The sequence below is a fragment of the Protopterus annectens genome, chromosome 11.part0 (assembly GCF_019279795.1).
Source record: "Protopterus annectens isolate FY-2018-M chromosome 11.part0, PAN1.0, whole genome shotgun sequence".
Classification (NCBI taxonomy): domain Eukaryota; kingdom Metazoa; phylum Chordata; order Ceratodontiformes; family Protopteridae; genus Protopterus; species Protopterus annectens.
The window spans coordinates 1,444,754,618-1,444,781,158 of NC_056745.1; the positions used below are offsets into that span (position 1 = coordinate 1,444,754,618).

The 26,541-nt window shown below is 39.4% G+C and overlaps 1 protein-coding gene across 1 annotated transcript in view; it reads left to right on the plus strand.

The window, feature by feature from the left end:
• CPED1 (cadherin like and PC-esterase domain containing 1) overlaps nucleotides 1-26,541 on the plus strand; it is a 2,422,552-nt gene that overhangs the window by 972,087 nt on the left and 1,423,924 nt on the right. Inside the window, exon 15 of the mRNA XM_044087326.1 lies at nucleotides 25,031-25,217. Within this exon, the coding sequence (XP_043943261.1) occupies nucleotides 25,031-25,217 (187 nt within the window). The remainder of the gene's footprint in view (nucleotides 1-25,030; nucleotides 25,218-26,541) is intronic.

A 26,541-nucleotide genomic window follows, 5' to 3' on the forward strand; every position in this document is an offset into this window, starting at 1 on the left:
ACCCTGTGGATATACTGGTTACTTATTAGACATATGAAATACTGACATTGCAACAGGTATGTTTCATAGTTTCATAGGAGATTACTAGGCTAACGACTCAAGAGCCCTTACAAGCCTAGCCAATTTTACCCAGATTTTACCCAATCTCTATCTCAATTTTATCTCTAGAGGAAATAAAATAAGATCAGCAAGCAGCGTTTTGACAATTTTTACAAACTGCCTCTCTCTATAAGGGATATGAGTGCCACCCCAGGATTGAATTTGTGACTTCCTATACATTGATCCAGATTGCTCTTGAAGATGGTCAGAGAAGGGCCCTGCTTCATGCGACTAGGAAGCCCATTCTAGAGGAGGGCCATTCACTGGAACGCATATCTGTCAATGTCCAACATGATCTATTCATATCAGAGATTAGGATTAGATCCTTGGAGTGGATAACCTTGCGCAGTTAGTCTTGTGAATGTGCAACATTTTCATCAGGGCTGAGTCTGAGAGTGAGTTGTAGGTCAGGCATAGATCAACCCTCAGTAATCGGTAGGAAACTGAATACACTGATAGGGCTTTTTAATAGGTCCGCTTACGACATGTTGGTTATACCTTGCATTGTTTTGGTGAGGAACTTCTGAGAATGATCCAACTGTTGCTGCTGGTATCTTGCAAGGTACATGCAAAAGGGTGCATTGTGCTCGATTACTGGTCTGATTGAGCGCCGAGTACAGTGGTAATTTCACATCCTTATATCTGGATACCATGCACTTATGTGTAAACTGAGGCATATAGAAGGATCTCCTCATCACTGCGAACACATGGTGTTCAAAGTTCAGATTACTATCTATCTGAGCTCCCATATCTCGTGCTACTGGGTCCACTCATAGGGGTACTATCAATGATGTAATTTGCAGGGTTATTTGATTTCCCAAAGGGCATTATTATGCACTTCTTCACATTTAATTTGAGGCCATGTCTCTTAATCCAATCATTAGTCTGTTTCAGTCCTTTCTGTAGGATATCAACATCATTTGGGGAGTCAATGATTATGCCCAATTTGCATTTTATCAACAAACTTCGTCAGCCAAAGGCCATATACATTTGCCTTGATATCTGAGATGTATATCCCAAACAGGAGGGGGCTCAGCACTGAGCCTTGTGGCACTCCATTGATGACTGGCCTCTTGATGGATTTGGATTCCCCCACTCTAATAACATAGGTTCATAGGTTCATAGGTTCATACTAGGCTATCTGCCCTAGGGCATTTGTAAGCCTAGCCAGAGTGTGTTTGGCTTTCGCCACCCATTTTAAATGTTTTACTATGCCCTTTTTCGAGGTTAGTTTATTGTGCCTCTGTTTAGCAGTGACACAGAAGTGATACCCAGGGTAAACCTACAATCTCCCATCCACTCGTCAAGATTTCTTTTGAAGAGAGTCAGTGAGGGACTCTGCCTAACTTGGACTGGGATTTTATTCCAGAGTGAAGGGAGCCTCTGGGTTATGAATCTGTCTCTCCAGCATGTCCTATTTATTTCAGTGCTGAGGTTCACGTCCCTCGAGCACGTAGCTCGATGGGATTTGAATTTTCTGAGGTGCAGCATGTCCATTAATTCTGGGTTGGACATGGCTTTATACATCAGGCACAGATCGCCTCTAAGCAGGCGCTATGCAACCGAGTAGAGCTGGAGTTTCTTTAACCGGGCAGCATATGGCATCTGCTTGAGCCCTTTGATCCTCTTGGTGAGGTACTTTTGGGGTCTTTCCAGTTGCTACAGGTGTCAGGTAAGGTACATCCCGAAAGGGGCATTGTATTCAATTATGGGCCTGATGAGGGATGAGTAAAGAGGCACAATGACCTCCTCTGGTCTAGATGTGAATCCCTTCATGATTAGGTGGGCTATATAGAAGGTTTTTCTAACCACTTTGGCCATGTGGTTGTCAAATGAGAGATTGCTATCAACTTGGGTCCCTAGGTCTCTAATTACTTCTTCCATACATAATGCATTACCACCTATGTGGTAATTTGTGGGCACTTTGTTTTTGCCAAAGAAGATGACTATACACTTTTTGGCATTTAGCTTGAGGCCATGGCTCTGGCACCAGTTATCTGTTTCTATGAGACCCTTTTAGAGGACTCTTGTGTCAGCTGGAGAGTCGATTATGGTGCCCAGTTTGCAGTCATCTGCGAACTTGGTCAGCCACAGTCCTCCTGTGTTGGCCTGTACCTCTGAGAAATATATGCCGAACAAGAGAGGTCCCAGGACTGAGCCTTGTGGGATGCCACTTGTAACTGGTTTGGAGTCTGACATGGCTCCAGCAATTTTGACCATGTGGGTTCTGTCCTTGAGCCAGTTTGCAACCCATCTAGTGACATAGGGGTTTATATTTAAGCTGGATAGCTTATCTATGATGCCCGTGTGGAGTATTGTATCGAAGGCTTTTGCGAGGTTCAGGTAGGCTGTGTGGGCCACCTTCCCCTCGTCAATGGCCTTGGTGACTGTTTCAAAGAAATCAACCAAGTTTAAGAGGCAGGATCTGCCCTTAACAAAGCCGAACTGGGTAGGATCCAGTGTCTGTTGGTCCCCAATATCTATATTTATGAGTTCCATGATGATCCTCTCCATAGCTTTGCAGACCAAGCTAGTCATGCTTATGGGGCGATAGTTTCCAGGATCCGTTGAGGCACCACCTTTGTGGAGAGGGACCACTGTTGCTGTTCGCCATTTTTTGGGTACATATCCTGTAGTAAAGCTGAGATTGAACAGTAGCTTTATGTTGGGGTTCAGCTCTTCTTGGAGTTCATGTAGGAAGCAGCCTGGGACACCGTCTGGTTCCATTGATCCTATTAGTGAGCCATTTGGCTGTCCATCTGGTGATGTAGAGGTTTATGCCCAATTTTGTGAGTTTATTAATAATACTTGCATGGGGAATTGTATCAAATGCCTTGGCCAGGTCGAGGTAGGTGGTACGCACTGACTTACCCTCATCCATGGCCTTGGTGACCTTTTCAAAGAACTCCACCAGATTGAGCAGGCAGGACCTGCCCTTGACAAAGCTGAACAGGGTGGGGTCTTGAGCCTAGAGATTTCATATATCATTGTTAATTAAGTCCATGATTATCTTTTCCATAGCCTGGCATTTGAGGCTAGTCAGAATTATGGGTCATAGTTTCCTGGGTCCATTGATGGTTTCCCCTTGTTCAGAAGGATGGCTGTTGCTCTCCTTGATCTACTGTGACAAAGCCAGTCTGGAGATTGTAGCTAAATAGATATCCAAGTGGGTCTGCTAGGTCATGTTTCAAGCTGTAGCTAAATAGATATCCAAGTGGGTCTGCTGTCATGTTTCAAGCTGTTTAATAACACACCCTGGGATTCCATCAGGGCCTACTGATGCAGTGTTTCTAGCTTTAGGAAGTGCAGTGATTAAGTGTTATTTTGTGATAATAAGCAAAAGAATTGCAGGGGTATTTCATGGGGAGTGACTGGAGGCAATAAGCAGGTGAAATGTGAGCTAAATTTATCGGCCAGCAGATTTGCTGTTTCTTCCAGCTGAGTATAGGTAGTGCCATCTACAGCCAGCTCAGCACATTGTATTTCCCTTAAGATTTTGAACATAACTAAAAAATGTTGTGTGGTTTTCCTTTGCTTGAGAGGCAGCTTTAGTCTCATATTTAGCTTTTGAAGACTTGACGAGCTGCTTGCTTTGCTTGTTGAGACTAATGAGGGATTTTTTCTCTGTTTTGTTCATTCCCATTTACTTCTAGACAGGAATTTCTTCCTTCTGTTGTCTAGTCTGTTTATGTCAGGGGTCCTCCAGGATGATTTGTTTTTCCGGCTAGACATGGTTTTAGTTCAGTCAGGTACTGCAGTTTCTATGCAGTTGTTTAAATGGTCACACAAGGCATTTGTGTATAATTCTGCATAGGCCTACATATTTTGGGGTTAGGGAGAAATTTAAAATTACCTATGCTATCACTTAATAGAAGGTAATTTACCTTGGAAAAATTGTTTAGGTTTTCAGGGTTTGATGGGGTTCTACCATTAGATTTATTTCAAAAGAAACAGAATTAAGGGGTTTATATTAGAACATCGAGGTTTAAAACCTTTGAATGTTCTAATATCGAACCCTACGGAGCGAAAGCTTAAAATATCGAAGCAACAGAAACCCAAATTCTTTCCTAGGGAAAGGTTTTGGTTGTCTGTTTCTGTTGCTTCGGTATTTTCAGCGCTGTGGTGGAAAGTTACGGGTCGGGTTCAGTTAAGTGTGTGATTGTGTGGATGTGAGGGTTAGGGCAGGTTAGGTGAGTTAGGGTTAGGGCGCAGGTTAGGTATGTGTGCGATTGTGTGGATATGAGGGTTAGGGAGCAGGTGAGGTGAGTGTGCGATAGTGACGGACCTTAGGGTTAGGGTTTGGGTTAAGGTAAGTGGATAGTTAGTGGCGTGTGTATAGTTTAGTGTTCAGTTAGTTGTACGATTTTAGGTGCATGTGTGAGGATTGCTGTTTGTTTGGTGTGCTTGTGTTGTGTGTATGTGTTTTGGAACAGCAAATGTTTTCCCTAGGAAAAAAATTGCTGTTCTGACAGTTTGAGATTGTAAGCTTTCGCTTACATAGGGTTGATTAATCACCGTTCGCTTCTTTAAGCAGTCGATGATCTAATATAGACCCAAATTAAGATCCAGTCTTACCAATGAGTACATTATAAGGGGGGTGAAAGGCTCCCCCATGTTTGTAAGTACTATATCAGGTATATTTGAGTCCCTAGTAGGAGTGCAGATGAGCTGTTGAAGGGCATTTGCATTTACAGAGTCCAGGAATGTCTGAGTCTGCATGTTAGTGGTCGTGTATGTTTCCCAGTTTATGGAGGGGTAGTTAAAATTGCCCATGAGTAATGTGTTGGGCTGAATGGTAAGTGACTGTAGTAACTTCAGGCAGAGTGGTTTTCACGGTCCATGGTTGGGGACCTGTAGATAGTAATGATACGGTGGGGATTTTGCCTTTGGTCAAGACATGGAGTAGCTCAAGTGTGTTATCCTGCTTGACTGATATTCAGGTGTGATTGTTTTATGTAAATGGAAACACCTTCTCCTTTCATTTTTTTCATTTGCAGAGGGTGGTTTGAATATGTGATAGGCATGTAGCCTTGTACTGCCAGGAGTGCTTTCTGCAGCCTTGAACCACGTCTATGTAACTGCACAGATGTCAGGATTCTCCAGGATGACGAGAGTGTCCAGGGAGTGCAGTTTCTTGTTAAGCAGTGGAAACAGTTCAGCTCTAAAACACTATTAAGGTGTGAGAAATGTGACAAATAATATAGTATTCTTATGAAATGCATAAAAGTAATCAGCAGAAGGGCAAAATGATACATATTTTCATTTTTATAGCTGTGGGTGACTTTAGATGCAACAGATTCTCTGTAACTGTCAAGCGAAGTAGTCAAACCAAGAGCAGCTCTGAAGAACTGAGTACAAACCAGTGCAAACATTGGGCTTATATAGAATCAGAAAAACAAGTTTTACAACAGCAGGGCCTAGAGACCAATCAGGAAAACAGCTTTCAGCCAGCAGCCCCCAACTCAGATTGCTACAGCACAAGTCTGCCACAAGAGTGCAGTCAGAACCCCCTCTTAATGTAAAAATGCTGGTTTTAGAGCTCAAGTGCAGGGAAACCACACAATCTAGATACCAGAGACCTGTAAAACTAGCACACACAATGTAATTAAGTACTACATCAGCAATGGAAAAAGTTCAGCTTTGGAACTCTGCTAACGTGTGAGAAATGTAACAAATAATATGAGATTATTATAATATACAGTAAAAGTAATCGGCACAAGTGCAAAATGATATTTATTTTTGTTCTTTTAGCAGCAGGTGGCTTTAGATACAGCAGATTATCTGTAACCCTCAGGGGAAGTAGCCAAATCAAGAGCAGCTCTGAGGAATTGAACAGATTCCTCAGAGCTGTGAACAGATAGTATGCATGTATAGTTTTCCACAGAGGCACATGCTCACAGTATGTAGGCCACTGAAGGGTGCTACCTTACAGCATACTGATTTCTGACACAGCTTAGCTTGGTACGTGATCTATTAATATGGGACTGTAAGATCACAGTATCAAACCAATGCATATAGGAAGAATATCTGTACATATACAACAACCCTAATGTAGTTTGTCTGCACAGCTAAGTCCCCGCAAAACACTGTTACAGCAGCTGTAGGCTATAAAATCATTTCTATATGGCCTGCACAACAGATCATTGTTAAAGCAAGCAAAATCATGTAAGATACGTGCCTGCCATTGTATCATGGCTGCCGCACCGTATCTTTTTTGCAGCTGTGCTAAAAGAAAATATGCACCCATAGTCGACACATCAAATTATTATTAACTCTTGCAAAAAACGTCTATGGGAATATGCCTACTGCAGTGTCAAGGTTCTAATGTCTAAGAACAATTGTCAGATTGGAAAATATATAGCTTAGTGGTCACTAATCATCACATTGGAAAATATATACCTTACCGGGCAGCTGCAATGTTGAACTTGTGCAGAAGCATTCTGAACTGATTGCTCAGTATGGCACATTTTACTTCTTCTTTGCAACAAAAATGGTGCCTGAGCTACAGACTCCACAATGGAATACTCCTTTACATGTGTGCAGGCAAATGAGAGTTTGTGGTACACGTATGTGTAAATCACATTTATGCTTTTACACACCAATGTGTTAATATGCACTAATGAATGACACGTGCATATTGTCAAGGCTTGTTTATGATGCTGCCACTGAGCAGTAAGGTTATATATTTATTTATTTCATTAGCTGGGTAAGTAGACTGGTTGATAGACCTTTTTCAACCATGACCTGGGCACACAGGGTAAAAACAAAATAATATGTGACTTCGCAAATGCAAAACAATTATTTTACATCACAAGAAAAAGCTGTGATATACAAATACTTTACAGTAATTCATGCTACTTACCGAGATTTACAGATTAGTAAATTCAGAGCATTATATTTAACTTTGGGAAGGACGTAAAGCAGGTGAGTTTTAATTCATTGCAAAGTTATAACTGGTTTTAACATGTATTACTAATTGTACTCATTGTCTTTGAAGCAGGTTCAGGTAGATTCATTTCAAATGTGTGTAATTTTAGTTTAAATGTAAAAAGTCCAAGGCATATTGTTTTCTACAAATGTAGAACAGCGAGTTCATTTGACAGGTCGAAGCCTAGAAATGCTTTTTTCTCCTAGAGAGGTTTTGAAACATGGCTGAGTAAGGGCTGAGTATGGGTTAGGGTTTCCTCGAGTTCATGTCAAAATGAGTAACTTTGCTACCCAATAAGCCATTTAAGTTTTAGTGCGAAGCATTGCCTTACTTTAATGATTTTAAAAACACATGAGCTTAACAGTAATGCTGCTCTGTACTGAATTAAAATGCTCCAAAAGCTGACAGTGATGGGTATGGTTGTCACCTAGCAGGACAGATATGAGCATTTTGTTTACTGTCGTGTGAATTTTATGCACATTTTTGACATAATGAAAAGTTATTAAAAGGGAACTGTGCTGAATTTTGGGGATGAAGACATATATATCAGACATGAGGTATTTTTTAACAATATTAAGCTGCGATACAATTTCTTTACTAGCACTGTATGTATGTGGGGGTCTAAGGTTACCCACAGATAATCTTTGTTAAGAAACATATGGTAAAGCACTGCCTGTATTTTTAGTTACCAGAATCAGTCAGAGTCCAAGAAATGTCTGTATAGATCCAAATGGCATCGGGTTAGACTGAACTGGATTAAGCAATGGTCTGTTGCTGTGGGTCACTGTGAAAATAGTTTACAGTTTTTGTTGCAGGGAAGAAACATTTGATTGCCAGGAACATGATTTATAAACATGCACGTTTTGAACATGGCTACCATTTTTTTTTTTTGCTGGTAAGGAAGGCTGCTAACACTATACGTAGACCTTCTGCGTGGTATGCAAAGGAGATGAATATTTTCTTGTCCCTTCTCCACATGGTCCTTATGAGACAAGTCTCCACATGGTCCTTATGAGACAAGTCTCCACATGGTTCTTATGAGACAAATCTCCACATGGTCCTTATGAGTCAAGTCACAACATGGTCCTTATGAGACAAGTCTCCACATGGTCCTTATGAGACAAGTCACAACATGGTCCTTATGAGACAAGTCTCCACATGGTCCTTATGATGGGCCATTCAGAAAAGTGAAAACCTGTTGGGACTTGGTTGTCCTACTGCTTAGAACTACAATCATTCCACAGTCTATAAAACACTGCAGACCTAGACGTGAAGATATGAGCCTCTGCTTTCCTGAGCAACAATAGGAATAGAAAGACAAGGTACGAAGAGCATCCCCTCAGATGTATAGTCGTTTTCTTTCCTTTTTAGAAACAAGTCTATTCCTGTTATGTTTGCATGGTAGTCACTCAGGTAGTTGTACTTTGTGCACCTTTATCTTTCATCTTGGTAGGAAGGATGCCTTAATGCAGTGGGGTGCTACAGAAGGCTGCAAGATCTCTTAGCACTACAGGCTGTGTAGGACTGACATCTGATTGAAAGATTACTGCATGTCCACCAAATATGTCACTTACTTTTTATTTTATTTTATTTTATTTTATTTTTTGCTTCATTTTTTTCCTTCCACACAGCTGACCATTATCTGATCTGGGGCATTTTCTCAGTTGCTGGGTCTGCTTACCCCTCCTGACTCTTGTGAACTTGCTCTGTATTAAGGATGGGGCCAGCAAAGAGATAGTGTCATATCACTGCTGTGGGATAGTCTACCGATCCCATATATTCTGCATACCCAGCTACTTTCCTTATGTGGCTGGGCCCCTCCTGTTCACCCCCATATAGGGTAGGTGCAGCCATCCTTCTCTGCCACTTGGGCTATAGTCAGGATTTTATCTCCCCATACCATGGCCCTGGCCAGATGTGTCACTGATGATAAGTTTTCAAATCTCCAATGTGCAGGCCCACCTGCTGAGGAAGAGGATGAGGTCTAAGTACATTAACCGGAGCTTCCTACTGATAAAGCATGTGCTGGATACACAACTAGAAATGGAGCTGTCTTGTCAGGGGATGCTGACGTGTCTTGTCTTCTCATTTTAACAGTTCCTGTAGCTTAGAACTGGTCGATTTGGTGGTGAAGCCTCAGACAAAGAATTGACTTAGTTGTTTTGAGACCTTACTGCAGCAAATTACAGGTCTGTTGCATTGTCAAGCCCCAATGTTTGGGCCAACAACTGGCCCTGACATTGGCTACAGAATGGCATCAGATGGTGATGCTTCTCTGTAGGCTGCCCTCCAGCCTTCTTTGTCAATGTCCCCAGCCAGGATCTCACCCTTTCCGTTTCCTGGTGTGACATCTTCCTACTGTATCATTTCCTATATTTAATGTGTGCTCCTGCTATTCTCCACCACCCTTTGACTTCTGTCTGTATCTATGTGGCCTCCCATTTTCACCCCAACATTTCCTCTGACTAACCATGTATGCTTATCTTTATTTTTATGTTCATGTGGCTGCCCCCACTACTTTCCCTACATCCCATTTCCATACCCAGTTTTCCCTTATATACTTTACCTTCATCACTTCTCCCTTTTGTATGGAAAAATGGAGGAGCATATATCACAAAAAGACACTACCCCCACCCCCATATTTCTGTTCCCTGTCCTTGTGTTATCTTGCTTGGGCTCATCCACTTTTCCCTACTTTCCTGGCACCTCTTTTCAACCACATTTCCTCCTAATAACTGTGGTCATATGCTTTTAGGCATTCATAATGCTAAGGCAGATGCTGTTGTTAGCTCACAGCACTTCATAGCAAGGAGTGACATCAAATGTTAGTGCAGTTATGAATACCAGGCACCTACACTTCTATGTCACCTTATACCAATGCATGACCTCCAGCAGCGGGTATACCCCTGAAAAACACCTACAATTATGACAACAAGCTTGATTTGCTCTGAAGAGTGATGTGAAATCTGTGCATTTTGGCACAGTTGTTCCATTGTAATGCTACTCAGTAGTTCCAAGCTGAGTAGGGATGCATGCTCTGCAGAGCTGTTCACTTATATGTATATATGTTCATCTAGTTACTGATTTTTACTGCACAGTGACTATTAATGACAGTCCCAGCTCAGACATGTGGGAGATGCTAAACACTCTCCAGCTCTCCAGCAAGATTTTATTTTGCAGATTTCTTGTAATTGTATGCCTATTTTTGAATCAAATTAGCCTGACAGGCAAGGGTTGGCAGCCATTGCTTTAATATATTGTTTGATTTCTCGAAACATTTGTTTTTGACTTTTTTCTACCCAAAGTTTTTTTGCACTTAGTGATTAACTTGAGAATAGCATCACAACCTGCATCACAACATTCTCTTTTTCCTGAAATGTATTAATAAAGCATTAATTATTTTTGCATTTTTGTTCCAGCTGCTGGCCATATTGATTAGGTGCACTTAGGTCATTGTAATTACATCTCTCTATTTAGGGTGACCGTGGTGGTACAGTGGTTAGCGTTGTCAAGTCACAGCAAGAGGTTCTCTGGTTCAATACTCAGCTGGGTTGCCTTCTGTATGGAGTCTGCATGTCCTCCCTGTGGTTGTGTGGGTTTGCTCTGGTTTCCTCCCAAAGACATGCTGTAGGTGGATTGGACACTCTAAACTGGCCCTAGGCATGTGTGTGTGCCTTCTGTGGAAGACTGGGCACCAGGCTGGCAACTCAACACAGTAAACTCTACTGCCAATCATGAGCAGACAGGTGATCTGCTGTGGTGACCCCTAAATGGGGAGAGGCTGAAACAAGAAGAATTAGCTTTCTCTATTTCTTTTTTTTATTTCCTCACTAACTACTACCATCTGTTTATTTTCATTCATACTTTCACTTCTCTTTGTTATATTAGCCAGGTCACTTCAGTGTTATAAGCATGTGTTTGTTTATAGTAACACCAAAAAGCAAGAATAGCACCACCACGATGCAAATGTTTCCGTGACATGAAATAAATATGCCCAAATAACTGTGAAAAAGTCCATTCACGGAAACAAACCAGGGCCGTCCTTGAAAGTATAAAACACAGCAAATTGTCTTATATCTTCATTTAAAGGAGAACACTGAAAATAATCAATAGTAAAAAACAGTTTTATTTTTACAACTCGGTAAGCGCTTTCACCATAATGGCTTCATCAGACGGTGAAATGCTGTTAAAAACAGTGATATAATACCCCCTTTTTTCTAATTAGGAGTGACATCACATCCTGACAAATAATTAAGTAACTACAAAGTCAAACCTATAGCACTAAAATAAAAAGCTATCTGACTAAACCTAATCCTGTAAAGACTTTAAAAATCCTTATTAATACATAAAACTCACATGCAACAACATTAAAATAAATTAATACAGTCTATGTATATAGAACATAGAACATAGAACTGTCATTCTGCTAAAAGGTTTCCTTAAAAATGTTTCACCAAAAAAATATACAGCATATAAAGACATCCTAGTATAAATATAAAATAAACACAGCTAAACACACTAAAAGCAACCATAATCAATTGTATGCACATAGTCTACTTGTTTGTTTTCAACATTCTGTTGTATAATATTGGCTTTATAGGTACTTTCTCATTGAGTCTGGGAATTCTATCAGCTCTACACCTGATAATCCATCTCATCTCACAAGTTACAGTGTAATTCTTAATGTCACCACCTCTAACCCCAGGGGAGACAATTTGTAAGACTGAAAATTTAAATTTGTGCGTTCGATCAGTAGCAAGTACAAGCCTTGCTAGAGCATTGTGCTCAGTCCCAATGCGTATATGGTATAAATGTTCCCTGACTCTTTCCCTGAGCTTCCTATTGGTTTTCCCTATATAGAACGCAAAACAGGAGGTGCATCTAGCTAGATATACAACATTCTCAGTTCCACAATTCGCTGATACATTAAAATTATAAACATAATCGGTAACAGGAAGAATGAAGCTATCCCTAGTATCAATTGAAACGCATTGATTGCATCTCTTACAAGGTAGTGTCCCCTTAGCAGGATTATTACCGATGTCCTTTGTCTGCAAACAGGGATAACATAACAGCTGTTTAAGGTTTTTCTTATTTTTAAAAAGAAATTTAGGCTCGCTCCCCACTATTCCTCTAATAGTCTCATCTAATAACAAGACATCCCAATGTTTTTGCACTATTCCTTTTAGCACAGGTGTATCCACAGTATAAAACATAGGCACCTTCACTATAGGGGCATTGCACTGAACCACTTCCTCTCTCGAAACTTGCGCACTTATACCAGAAAAATACGGACTAGCTCTAGCCATTCTGACCATATCAATTTCCTCAATGGCTTTATCTATATCATATGGGTCATATTGTCTAGCTATTAGTCTCACCCTCAGATCAAGTAGTGCTTGCATGTAACCTTCTTGCGCTGGATTTAGTCTAGATGCTCTCATTGCCTGTCCCTTAACAACGTTTTTAAATACATACTGGGGATGCATACTCCCCCTATGCAATAAGGTGTTCCGATAACATGCTTTCCTATGTACACCCTTATTTAAAAGACCATTACCTAGTCTTTCTATGGATACATCCAAAAAAGAGATTGCCTGTCATGAGCAATTCATTGTGAAACTAAGATAATCAGTCAATTCATTCACCTGTGACTCAAAACTGTATAAAGAAGTCTCGTCTCCCTTCCATATAAAAAACAAATCGTCCACAAAATGAGTATAAAAACCCACATTCATTTTAAAGCTGTCAAGTTGGAACAAAATATCTTCCTCCCAACTTGCCATAAAAATGTTGGCGCAAAAAGTGCCCATTGCTACGCCATCATTCTGAATATGCAGTGAGTCCTCAAAAAGAAAGACATTATTTTGTAGAACTGTCTCTAAAAAGAGAGTAATTAAATCAACAATATTCGAGTCTAGTGTTGAATGTACCGACAAATAATTATGTACTTTCTCAACACCCTCATCATTGGGTATGACAGTGAAGAGGCTAGCAACATCTAATGTAACTAAAATAAACGATATAGCATAATCAACACCACTCATACACTCATAAGGGCTAATCAAAAACTGCTTACTGTCCTTTAAAACATGTGAGCTAGCATCAACTAAAGGTCTCAAATAATGTTCAATGTACAATGACAAAGGTTCTGTCACCCACCCTCATCCTGAAACAATGGGTCTCATCAGGGGTTCTCCAAATTCTTATGAACCTTTGGAAGTCCCTAAATAATAGGGATTAAAGGATTATTCACCCTTAAAAACTTAAACAATTCAAAATTAATATACTTACTCATTAAAATATCATCCAGCATATCATAAATCTTTAGGATTTTATCCTCCACATCTGCCATATTGATCGGAGAATAAAAATTGTTCTCTCCTAATAACTGACGCATACTTATCTTATACCTTTCACGGTCCAGAACCACTACTGGGCCACCTTTATCCGCTGGCCTTTTTAATTACGGAACCATCATTGCTTAAATCTCTCAAAGCTGCCCTTTGTTTGTAAGATAGATTATTCCTCCTCATATACTTAGTGCTCTCCATTGAACTAAACCTATGAATGTCATCTTCAACCAGCTTTGCAAAAACATCCAATACAGGATGTAAAACAGGGACATAGGTACTAGGCACATGAAAGGTTCTAACACCACCACTACTATTCAAGCCAAAATCCATCTTTAGCTGCACATTACGTCTAAATAATTTAAGATCTACAATAGTGTCCGATAAATCACTCTTACTAGTGGGAATGAAGGATAGGCCTTTGTTCAAGACCTGAATCTCATCCTCTGTTAGAGTTTTATTAGATAAATTCAGTACTAACGACTCTCCACACGCTCCCACATTTTCTTTAAAGTGGGTCCTGTGTGTTCCCCTCCCGACCCCTTCCGTTTCTGCCTCCCTCTGCTGAATGACCTCTGCCTGTTGGCTTGATGTTGTAGGTCTATTGGGAAAGGGGCAAATGGACTCGGACAATGCACTCTCTCATTTAAAGGAGGACTTGTTTTTCTCCTAACTGATTGTTCCATAACTGGCCCCGGTGTGGATGGGGTTACACTACTATTCCCTTCCAAATTCCCTACAGGGACAATGGGATCATTAGCACTATGTTGCTCATCATTCCTTATCCCTGCCGAGGTGCCCTCCATATTTGTGACCTCTGCATTACTGACAACATTCCTACTCACAACATCTACTTCAGCATTATTAATCACAGAATTAGAAGAAATAGTGACCATTTCATTAACAGCATAATGAATCTGTTGTCTATGTTCATTTACACCAGTTAAACAATTGACATTAGCCCTAGGCCAAGTAAAGACATGGCCTAGTCTGAAGTCATTAGTGTTTCTAGAAATCTTGTTCTTCTTCAATTCAAGAAGTCTCTTTTCATATAGCAGGACACTGTCCAATAGTCTCTCCATACCTGGATCAACATTAACGTTCGGATACATTGTAACAATATTCTGTTGTTGTTTAACTATATTGCTTCTCAACAGGTCCTCCTCAGGATGAAAAAACTCATTCAAAAGTTTCATATAATTCATGCTCAGTTCAATATTTAGCTGCTGCCATTTAAACAAAAGTTCTGGATATAAGTTACCTGTAGTCAGCATCTTAAGAATGCGCAGCCCTCAAGGTACGATCTTTCTCCGTAAACAAACCTCAAAATGTTGTCGCTGCAATTGCATCCTTTTCAGCTTTAATAAATCAGCCTCCAGAGTACTAAAAGCTTCCATTAAGCCTGACAAATTGGTAGATTCAGCACCGTTCGGTTCAGAGTCTTCCATTGCTTCAAACAGCATTAGCGGATTCTCAATGCCGGATATACAATTTTGAAAATGATCCCTCTTCCGGTACTCCGTTGGTTGACCAGGTATGGTGTACGGCAATTCAATAGCAGATGTAGGTGTTTCAGCCATGTCTTCTAGGAGGTGCAAAGTCAATAACAATAACACCAAAAAGCAAGAATAGCACCACCATGAAGCAAATGTTTCCGTGGCAAGAAATAAATATGCCCAAATAACTGTGAGAAAGTCCATTCATGGAAACAAACCAGGGCCATCCTTGAAAGTATAAAACACAGCAAATTGTCTTATATCTTCATTTAAAGGAGAACACTGAAAATAATCAATAGTAAAAAACGCTTTTATTTTTACAACTCGGTAAGCGCTTTCACCATAATGGCTTTATCAGACCGTGAAATGCTGTTAAAGACAATGATATAAATACCCCCTTTTTACTAATTAGGAGTGACATCACATCCTGCCAAATAATTAACTACAAATTCAAACATTATAACACTAAAATAAAAAGCTATCCGACTAAACCTAATCCTGTAAAGACTTTAAAAATCCTTATTAATACATAAAACTCACATGCAACAACATTAAAATAAATAAATGCAGTCTATCTATAGAACATAGAACTGTCATTCTGCTAAAAGGTTTCCTTAAAAATACTTCACCAAAAAAATATACAGCATATAAAGACATCCTAGTATAAATATAAAATAAACACAGCTAAACACACTAAAAGCAACCATAATCAATTGTATGCACATAGTCTACTTGTTTGTTTTCAACCTTCTGTTGTATAATATTGGCTTTATAGATACTTTCTCATTGAGTCTGGGAGTTCTATCAGCTCTATACCTGATAATCCATCTCATCTCACAAGTTTCAGTGTAATTCTTAATGTCACCACCTCTAACCCCAGGGGAGACAATTTGTAAGGCTGAAAATTTAAATTTGTGCGTTCCATCAGTAGCAAGTACATGCCTTGCTAGAGCATTGTGCTCAGTCCCAATGCGTTTATGGTATAAATGTTCCCTGACTCTTTCCCTGAGCTTCCTATTGGTTTTCCCTATATAGAACGCAAAACAGGAGGTGCATCTAGCTAGATATAAAACATTGTATAGAGGTGTAGAGCTGATAGAACTCCCGGGCTCAATGAGAAAGTACCTATAAAGCCAATATTATACAACAGAAGGTTGAAAACAAACAAGTAGACTATGTGCATACAATTGATTATGGTTGCTTTTAGTGTGTTTAGCTGTGTTTATTTTATATTTATACTAGGATGTCTTTATATGCTGTATATTTTTTTGGTGAAATATATTTAAGGAAACCTTTTAGCAGAATGACAGTTCTATGTTCTATGTTCTATATACATAGACTGTATTAATTTATTTTAATGTTGTTGCATGTGAGTTTTATATATCAATAAGGATTTTTAAAGTCTTTACAGGATTAGGTTTAGTCGGATAGCTTTTTATTTTAGTGTTATAATGTTTGAATTTGTAGTTACTTAATTATACTTGGTATCCTAGAGACGGCTAAGAGGTGACCTGTGTCTGGCATATAAGGCATCCTTCTACTCATAACTGATGGATTTACTGCACATCAGTAAGTCAAATGGCATCAGAAATACTAGGTCTAGGGATCTAAACCTCTTCTGTTTAAGATAACAGATTGCAGGGACAGGTATATCTCTTAGACAATAATGTTGCTCTGGAACAGGCTCCCAAGCTACATAAAACAAAGGTCATCCCCGTCTATATTTAAGCACAATTTGGATCTATGTCCCAGGACTGCCCCCTCTAATAATAATGGACAGAGGAATCTCCTAAATGTTTTATCCCATTGATGGTTCCACTAAAATGATCTATGATAAGATCCCAGTTATTCTCATTTGGGTTAGTATTTAATTATCGACAATGGGAAGGGTAAGGACAATCTTTATCCAAATGGAATTGGTTAATTTGAGCATCAAAATGGAAACTGGGTAGGCTTAAAATGGTCTGCAAGGTCAGCTAGCCAAGTACTTTTCTATGAACCTATAAACCTATCATACTTCTACATGAGATTTACTTCTGGTCTAAACCCCTCCCTATGATGATATCATTGCTGCAGGCTGGACAGCAATAGGAGGACCTCACTGAGCACATGACCAGCCCTGGCCATAGGGTAGTCATACATCCTGCTGCCTGGCATCCCTTTCCTGGGAGTCCTGGCCTCTGCCAAGGCACACAGGTGAATGGTTAGCACAAAACCCATCCTCCATGTCACTCAGTCAGGTTCTGAGCTGATAATCAGTCTCGGGTCACTTGAGTTGTAGTCAGGGCTTCATCCCTGTCTATCATCAGAGCAAATAAATGTTATCAAATATAGCTTTTCTATAACTGTTGGAACTATTACTGTGAATATATTTGTCAAAGAAATAAATTAATATCCAAACAGTGCACACTTTATCATGAGCCTATAGCTGTAAATAACAAGAAGTAATTATTAGCATTCAACATGCTTAGAAATTGATCAAAAAGGTATCTTGTTCCTGACCAAAAAAGAAATAAAGCATATATGTTATAAGCATAATAATATACATGTTTAGACATATTTGTTTCATACAAGAAAGCTGTATGCCACTGTGTTAATGCCAAATTAGTGAGTAAAGAGGCCATTGTAAACATAGCAGCTCCTTTTATTTGCTTTGAATACCTGTCCTAAAAATGTATGCAGGAGCAGTATTAATTTTTCCTTGAACACATCTTCTTTTAATAGCTGTCATCAGAGAACAGAGAAAGTGTACATTATTTATGTGTAGCAAAATCCATACTTCCTGCACATTGTCTGCTTTCACACGCCACATTTGTTTGTTTCTGCTGTAAATCTTTCGATGCTTTTCTTTTTTTGATAGTAAGATTACGTTAGCAGCCATTAGAAGATGAGATAATAGTATGATGTCTTGTACACAATTAGCTTCAAAGGATGCTAATGCAGAAACCAGAATGGGGGGGGGGGTTATTGTGTTTACTTAGATTAGTTTTTGAAGAATTCAGAAGTTAGACTTGTAGTACATAAGAGAAATTTTAGGTCTATGTTTAGCCATCAAATTAAAATTTCAGCGAAAGACTAATCATCGAATGCTAAACACCAAATATGGAAATTACCAAAGAAGCTTATCTTCAAAAATAATACCATTCAATGGCGATAGTTGGCCAACAACGAGGAATGAATGCAATGCATAAGGTAACCTGAACATGCTCTTTTATACATTTGCCCTATTTCTCACTGTAGTGAGATTTTGGAGTTTGTATATATTGTTGGGGGTGTGGGGGGGTGCAGCCCCCACATTGGGGATGTGGGGGCAGAGCCTCCACCTTGGGGTGTGGGGGCGGAGCGCCCACCTTGGTTAAAAAGATGTTTTTAATGAAGAGAGTTTGTGATGTTGGCCAGCTATGCCCATTCGGTGGTATTATTTTCGAAGATAAGCCTGTTCGATAATGTCCACATTCAGTGTTTAACATTTGCTGATTAGGCATTTGCTGAAATTTTAATTCAATGGCTGAACATAGAAGTGAAATTTCAAAGTTCAGATTTGATTTTCTAACCATGTCAAACCTATTAGCATTTGTACTAAATTAGCTAGTCAAGAAGACACAAAGAAAAAACACCCTTATGTAGGACTCCTGAGTAAAAAAGCTGAAGTTAAATATTTTCAACACTAGAAGAAGTTATTGTCTGCCACTCCTAAAATTTCTTTTCCCTCTGTCCTACTTACTGAAATGACCCACCTTGGACTTGTAATAATCCTTATAATACAGAGATCACTGTATATCTCCCTTTGGCTTGATGATTCATGGGTTCTTGGCCTAACTGGGGGTTGCTAAATATCTGGCAGCAAACGGGGGTAATCTCAAAGACTGATTAATATGTGCTGGGGGCCAGCAAAGAGGATTGTAAGACTGAGCTGCTACATCATCAGGTGGGTTTTCATTGCTAAGATTGCTTGTAACTGCGTTTAACTTGTATACTACACCAAGTATTATTTTAATTCTCATTTAAATGTTTTTCCTTTCACTGAGCCAAATGTGCACCCAGGTCTTCCTGTTTGTTGAAAAACATAATTATAAATACCTGCATGAGCTTCTTCTGCTTCATTTTTTGTTGTTTGTGACTGCATTTTTTCTGCAGTTTGTATCTGTAGTACTACTGCCTTATATAGCATAGGCTAGATTCAGATTTGCTGAATCTAGACTGTCTGGAATCTCTGTACCAGAAACCAGCCATCTTACATTAAGAGGGCCTCCCTGCCCCTTTGTAGCAGAAGTGTGTAGCACATGAACCACGTAAGTGTAGAATTGCTGGAAAAGTCTCAGTTTTGGGCTTTCCTGTTGGTTAGTTTGTGTTAAAACCATTTAACTTTGCTAGTATTTAAGCCTCGCATTTGCATGGATTTGCGCTCAGTTAGCCGGAGCTGCTCAGAGTTTGGTGACTTTAGTCAGAGGTCTGGAGTAGATCTGAACTGAAATCAAAGGCATCCACTGAAATCAACTAAAAAATAAGTATTTTCAAAGCCTGCATTGCACTTTGTGAACTGTATTTATTTAATCTGTTGCTTCATTTTTTGCTGTTTGTGCTTGTGACTGCATTTTTTCTACACTTTGTATCTGCAGTATTATGTCTTATATAGCATATGCTAAATTCAGACTTGCTGAATTGAGACTGTTTGGAATCTGTACCAGAAACCAGCCATTTTACATTAAGAGGGCCCCCCTGCACCCATGTGGCAGAAGTGTGTAGCCCAGCACCCATCTAAGTTGTGGACTGCTGGAAAAAGGCTCAGTTTTGGGCTTTCATGTTGGTTAGTTTGTGTTAAAACTGTTTAACTTTACATGTATTTAAGCCTCATATTTGCACATAGCTGCACACTGTGCAACAGGGTTTAGTGTTGCCATGTATAGACACAAATGCCTAGAGACTATCTTTTTCCCTAGACGTCTAACAGTCAAACCCTCCCAAGCTTTCCTGTTGTACAGTGTGCAACTCAGCTGAGCACTGAGCAACATCACCGCATTTCTTTATCCATATTCCTTAAAAGAAATAGTCCTCTTGTTAGTTAGTCGAGTTAATCCAAGAGCAAAAGCTGATCTAACAATCCCACTCCAAACTAGTTTAACCTGCTGCAATGGACAGTCAGTTTCCCAGCATTTCTCCAGCCAGCTTGATTGACATGCGTATACTGGGGCAATGCAGCAATTGCCTCATTTATACTGACACCCACTTTCTCCTAAAGCAAACAAATACAGTATATGAGAGATGTAACTATACCATGGCACTGGAATCAGTCATGTCACATAACAATAAACAAGGTTGTCAGCGCACACACACCTCCCTTCTCACACACACCTCTCCCAGTGCACACACACACACACACACACACACACACATACACACACACACACACCTTCCCCAGCGCATACACCTCTCCCAGCACACAAACCTCTCCTAGCATGCACACCTCTCTACTCACACACACACCTCTCCTAGCACACACACCTCTCCTAGCATGCACACCTCTCTACTCACACACACACCTCTCCCAGCACACACACCTCTCCTAGCATGCACACCTCACTGCTTACACACATCTCTCCCAGCACACACACCTTCCCAGCACACACACCTCTCCCAGCACACACATCTCCCCAGCACACACACCTCTCCCAGCATGCACACCTATTCCAGCACACATACCTCCCCAGCACACACACCTCCACAGCACACACACCTCTCCCAGCACACACACTTCTCCTAGCATGCATACCTCTCTACTCACTCACATCTCTCCCAGCACACACACGTTCCCAGCACACACACCTCTCCCAGCACACACATCTCCCCAGCACACACACCTCTCCCAGCATGCACACCTATCCCAGCACACATACATCCCCCAGCACACACACCTCCATAGCACACACTCCTCTCCCAGCACACACACCTCCCCAGCACAGACACCTCTCTCAGTGCACATACACCTCTCCCAGCATGCACGCCTATCCCAGCACACACACACACACACACACACACACACACACACACACACACACACACACACACACACACACACACACACACACACACATTCCTCTCCCAGCATGCACACATCTCCATTCACACACACCTCTCCCAGCATACACACACCTCTGCAGCACACACACCCCTCATCCAGCATGCACACGTATCCCAGCATGCACGCCTCTCCACTCACACAAGATAAGGTCAAGTCACATAAACTCACATACGTGGACGTACTCATTAAGAGCCTACCAAAAGACCAGGGACTTTATCTATTATGGGCTGTGTTAGCTGTGGCGAGGAAATGCATTAAAAGATAATGGAAACCATCATCTGAACCTTTGATGGAAAGCAAGATCAAGAAACTAAGACCTGAGCCAAAAATATGGTCCAATAATCCCTGGAATAAGATACTATCTCTAATTGACAGTCTAAAAATGATCTCATAAGACTCTTAAAGACAAGAAAAGAAAGAAGAAGAAATTTGTCAACATTCTATGCAAAATATTTTATAAATTGATTGTTTTTATAATTTTATTTTATTCAGGTCAAATGTAAATAATGTATATAGTTTATCACTTATGTTTCTATTACTATATATAATTGACTATTCTACAATGGTAAAACAGAAAAAAACAGGGACCTCCCAAGTGCAAACAAATCACAGAAACTGGCAAAAAACTAGACACCTCTACACACAGCAACACACATGCAAGTGTCGCAACAAATAATCTCCTAAGGCAAAACACCTCAAGACCTAATGTCCTGGTCATAGGCAATTCTATTAGTGAGATACACAGACGTCCTCCTCACCAGGAAGGACAAGAAGGTCTATCATGTGCCAGGATCCATCTAATTATGCATGCACTCAGCTTGGCTTTTTGACTGCTATGAACTAAATTAAAGTTACACATGGCAGCATTATAATGTTATATGGCTCTGCATAATTCTTTTGGTAATTTAGTTGTTCTGCAAATATACTGATAACATGGCTTTAGTATCAGAAGTTAAACATTTATTGGTTTGAAATAAATGTCAGGCAGGTCTGTAATTGAAAAATGGTTACAAATATTATATCTCCATTTACATAAAAAAAGAAACTGTAGCAACTACTACTTAAATAAACATATGCTGTCTCTATCATTTAAGGCAAACATGGTGAAGATATATATTACACATCAAAAAATTTAATACTAGGTGTCAGTCCATGATCAGTCCTTCAGTCCATTTCCCTTGATGAGCAAGCCATCCTTACTGATAATAAGTGCAATCATGTCCCAAAATCTCTGCACAGAGCCATATGCCTTTTGGCCTTCTGATGACATCACGTAAGACATCACTCCAGTTCATCATATTATACTTTGGCAGTATTCGCTGTACTCATATTGCCTCCAGGCTTACGACCAAAGTTGAACAAATATATAACAAAGTAGAAGAGTCATATGTAATTCAATACATACGAGTCATCCCTGTGTTCACTTTCATGTCATGTAAGCATAAACTCAACTACTTTCTTTTAAATCATACTTTTAAATAATTTTACCCTAAAGTATCCCCTTCCTCATCAGTTTATAGGATTCTGTATGTTATTCAGATGTTTTGCATGAGTTGAGTAGTGTTGACTTCCTTAATAGAAATTACATGGGTCAGTCTTTGAAAATGTTCAAACCTAATGTAAAATTTACCAGCAGATCAGCAAATCTTCACTAAACAGTCACATTCACATGTATCATTCATTTAGCTTAACTAAAGAACACTTAAAAAAATAGATGGCTTCTAACTGAGTAGCAAACATACCTGCACTGCATATTTTCCCGTGGACTTTCTTTCTGATATGTATGCCTTGTTCTCTCATGATGGAATTGCGTGTCACTACAATTTAATGTTGTACTTGTTACCCTACTGACCTCCCCAAGCTCTTGCAATGTCTATTTTCATTTTTAAAGTGTTTTAATTATGTACAATATTTATTTTATGTGATTGTGTTGGACTTTCCTACATTTGAGTATTTCTGTTGCTTAAATGTGGAACTTTTCTGTCAGCCCTAAGTGGACATTCCTGGTAATACAAACTTACATATATAAATAAATAACCATACATTAAAGGGACAAGCAAGGAGAGCAAACAAACAAATTAATAAACAAACAAATAATATGCATTCTGGTCAGAGTGGCTCAACCAAACACTTACAAGGTAGAGTTAGACTGAATATTAAATAAAGGGCATTTAGCTGGAGAAGCACTGTTTCTCTCAGCCAGATGAAAAAGCATTTGCTGTATTAAATACAAGAAAATAACCACAAAAAACTTCCTTCATCCACTCCTCGACAGTAAGTCCACATTTTTGCCATTTAGTCTCACTACTGCAGGATTCACACTGAGTCTGGGAATATCAAGCAATTATCATTGTTGTCTTAGAAAAAACAGAGTCTCTGGGGTGCGTGTCTCCCTCAACCATTCTCACCACTTCATCTGTGACTGCAGGAAAGGTACAGTACTTTTGTAAAGTTATTACACTGCAAGCCACAGTGTAGGACTGATTTCTGCATTCTGTTGAACTTGTGTGCATTTGTGTGTGTGTGTGTGTGTGTGTGTGTGTGTGTGTGTGTGTGTGTGTGTGTGTGTGTGTGTGTGTGTGCGGGTGTGTGTGTGTATGTGTGCGTTAAATGTATTGTCTAATGGGATAAATTCCAAACATAAAATATATACGTCATGATTAAAGTCCCAGTCTATCTTGTTATTTCAAGACTTTATCAACAAAACACTTTCCCTTCTGTTACGGCATTGCATGCAACATTATTGTACTGTAGAAGAGCTACTTAAACTACACAGATTCATGACACAGAAAGGCATAGGTGAGCTAGACCTATGGATCAAGGTAATTACAGGAATTTATCAACAATATTCTTAATCTTCCTGTCACATGCATTCAGCAGGTCAAAATTTAACTGACTAAAAATGACAGCTGTGTAATAGTACATGGAGTTTAGATGTTGCAATCTCAGCTTTTATACTCCTCAGCTAAGACAAACGTGTTTAATTTTTAATAAAGTCCTGGTTAGACATTTGTCAGTATTGGTTTATTGGAATTGGTTTTCCAATATGGATGATCCATTTCTACTCACGCTTTTTTTTTTGGTAATGCTCGTAATTCTGGTTAAGGCTGAATGTATTCCCTTTTCTCTTTTTAATTTTATTGTGAAAGGTCTGACATAATTAAGTTCCTAAGATGCATACCTTTGGATTACCTTGGGGAAGAAGGGAGATTCTTCCTGCATAGGATTTTATTTTCATTTATAATTGTGCTAATTGAGTTTTGTGCTGGTAGTATTTTGTGTGCATGTTTTTCTATCTTTCTGCAGTATTCTGAGAAAGAAAATGCTGGTATTTCACAATGACGGCAGTGGGAAACAGTTCCAGATTAATTGGGGCTATCTTGTCCTGTTGTATGTCTCTTTTCATTTTAATTTAGTTCTTATAGTTATTGTCTTTTTTAGTACTTTGTCTGGGTAATTTAGTTTTCAGATTAGCTTACACTAAATCTATCCCCATACCTAACCCTTTCTCTAACACTAAGCCTTAAATGCTGATGCATATACTAAATCTATCCCCTTTGCTAACCGCTTCTCTAACCCCACCACACAAACGTTCCCATGCACACTAAATCTGTTCCCTTATCTTTCCCTTACTCTAACGCTAACCAACAAAAACTCGCTTGAGCAGTGATGAGTCTAGCAAGTTATAATTTATGTTGCCACTTATAACTTGGCCACAGGACATATGTCATAAATGTACTCCGTTTTATTTAAACCAGTGGGGAATATCTTAGTACATATTTTTCCAATAACTGTATAATATGCTGCTACAGTCTCTTTGATTTTCTGTTTTGCACCTTCTTAAATCACTGCATGGCCATAAAACATATTATGTACAAAATCAAAAAAAAAAAAAGAAAGATCAGTTTATTATCCTGAGATCTGAAAAACATACTCAGACTAATTAACTTTCTGTAATGAATCTTCAGTTTTGTAATTGTATCGTCTTTTATTTTTAACCAGAATTGTTTTCTTTTTCTGTCAACACTTGCAAAAGAGCTTAAAAAATGTTCATGACTTTTCCCTTTGTAAACAGATAAAAGCACATTCCATCTCATCAGGGAAATCCGTACAAGTCCCAAGCTGAACTTGCATCCAGAATTTAAGCCAGAAATCAGAGAATATTATTGCGAAGTACCTTTTGATACTGTGACAGTGAGGATTGAAGCAGTACCAGCAAACTGTCAGTGTCAAGTGCACCTTGATCATACTCAGGGACCAAGGTATGACTGTACTTAATCTCTATTCCTAACACGTTAATGTAAAAAAACTCTTTAGTTGACCTGATGAAGTATCAACAGTTTAAATAATCAGTATAGAGGTGATAGTTTGCATGTGCAAAGAATAAGGAAACATGAGGATAATTAGGAAGCTTTTCAACATACAGTATGCTGTCGTTCACAAGATATGATTAATATAGAAACAATTAGCTATGTCTGGACCACTAGGATCGATTCTACAAGAAAACAAACATATTGTATCACATTTTATGGCTTTTCCTTCTATATGTTCTCACGCTAAGTTATCCACTCAGCTTAAAGAAAGTCACCTGGAATCAGAGCTGTAGGATTTCACTCACCCAGTGATACTTCACCAGAATTGCAAAAACAGGCAGTGAAATTATTGATGTGATATATGGCCAGCAATATTCAACTGGTTTGTGCCTTTACTGAGAATTACTATGCACAAGGAATGCAATGTGAGGTACAAAAGAAAGGTGAAGATAAATATATAGAAATTTGTAGTTTTGTTTTATCAGCTGAATTTGAAAGAATGCAAACATAGATGGTTTTAAATAAAGTGTATTAACAAATGGAACACAGATTTCTAAAATGTGGAACAGTTTGATTGCACTTTAGTATATCACAACATTTTGGACACTGTGGCTGAGATGCATACAGGTGAGAAACATGCAAGAGTAGCACTAGTATAAAGAAAGTCTGTTGCACATAGTCAAAAGTAGCTAATTATGGCTGTAATAGGTAAGAGATAGTTGCAGCATACTTAACATAATGCCACACAAGAAAACAGAAAGGCAGCATTCACACGTGGTACAGCACTTTAACAGGATGCCAAATGAGCATAGCATGCACTGATGATGCACACAACATCAAAAACCTTCTCACTGTACCCAAGGCAATATGCAAGGCAAGTACATTGACACAGCTGCCCTCACCACACCATGGCAATGCTCCACATGTACAGTGGTATAGCACAGCACAGTGCTGCACAAAAAGAGCAATGCAGGTGTGCAAAGTGCTCAATCACTGCGGTAATCATATACATGGGGAGGAAAAGGGGCAGATAAGAATGCAGGAAAGGGACGTACAGCAAACAATGAGAAAAACACAAGGTGGAGCAATAAGAAACAGTAGTGGGGGAATTAATTTATTTTTTTTCTTGTGGAATAGATTCCGTAAGACAATGGTATGCTGCTGTAGTGGTGTTACATTACCGACAATGTGGTCTGCTTTTCCCATACCTAAAAAAAAAATACACAGATGTATCTAAATAAATACTGTCCTCTACCTGACCTCAGGTCTGCAT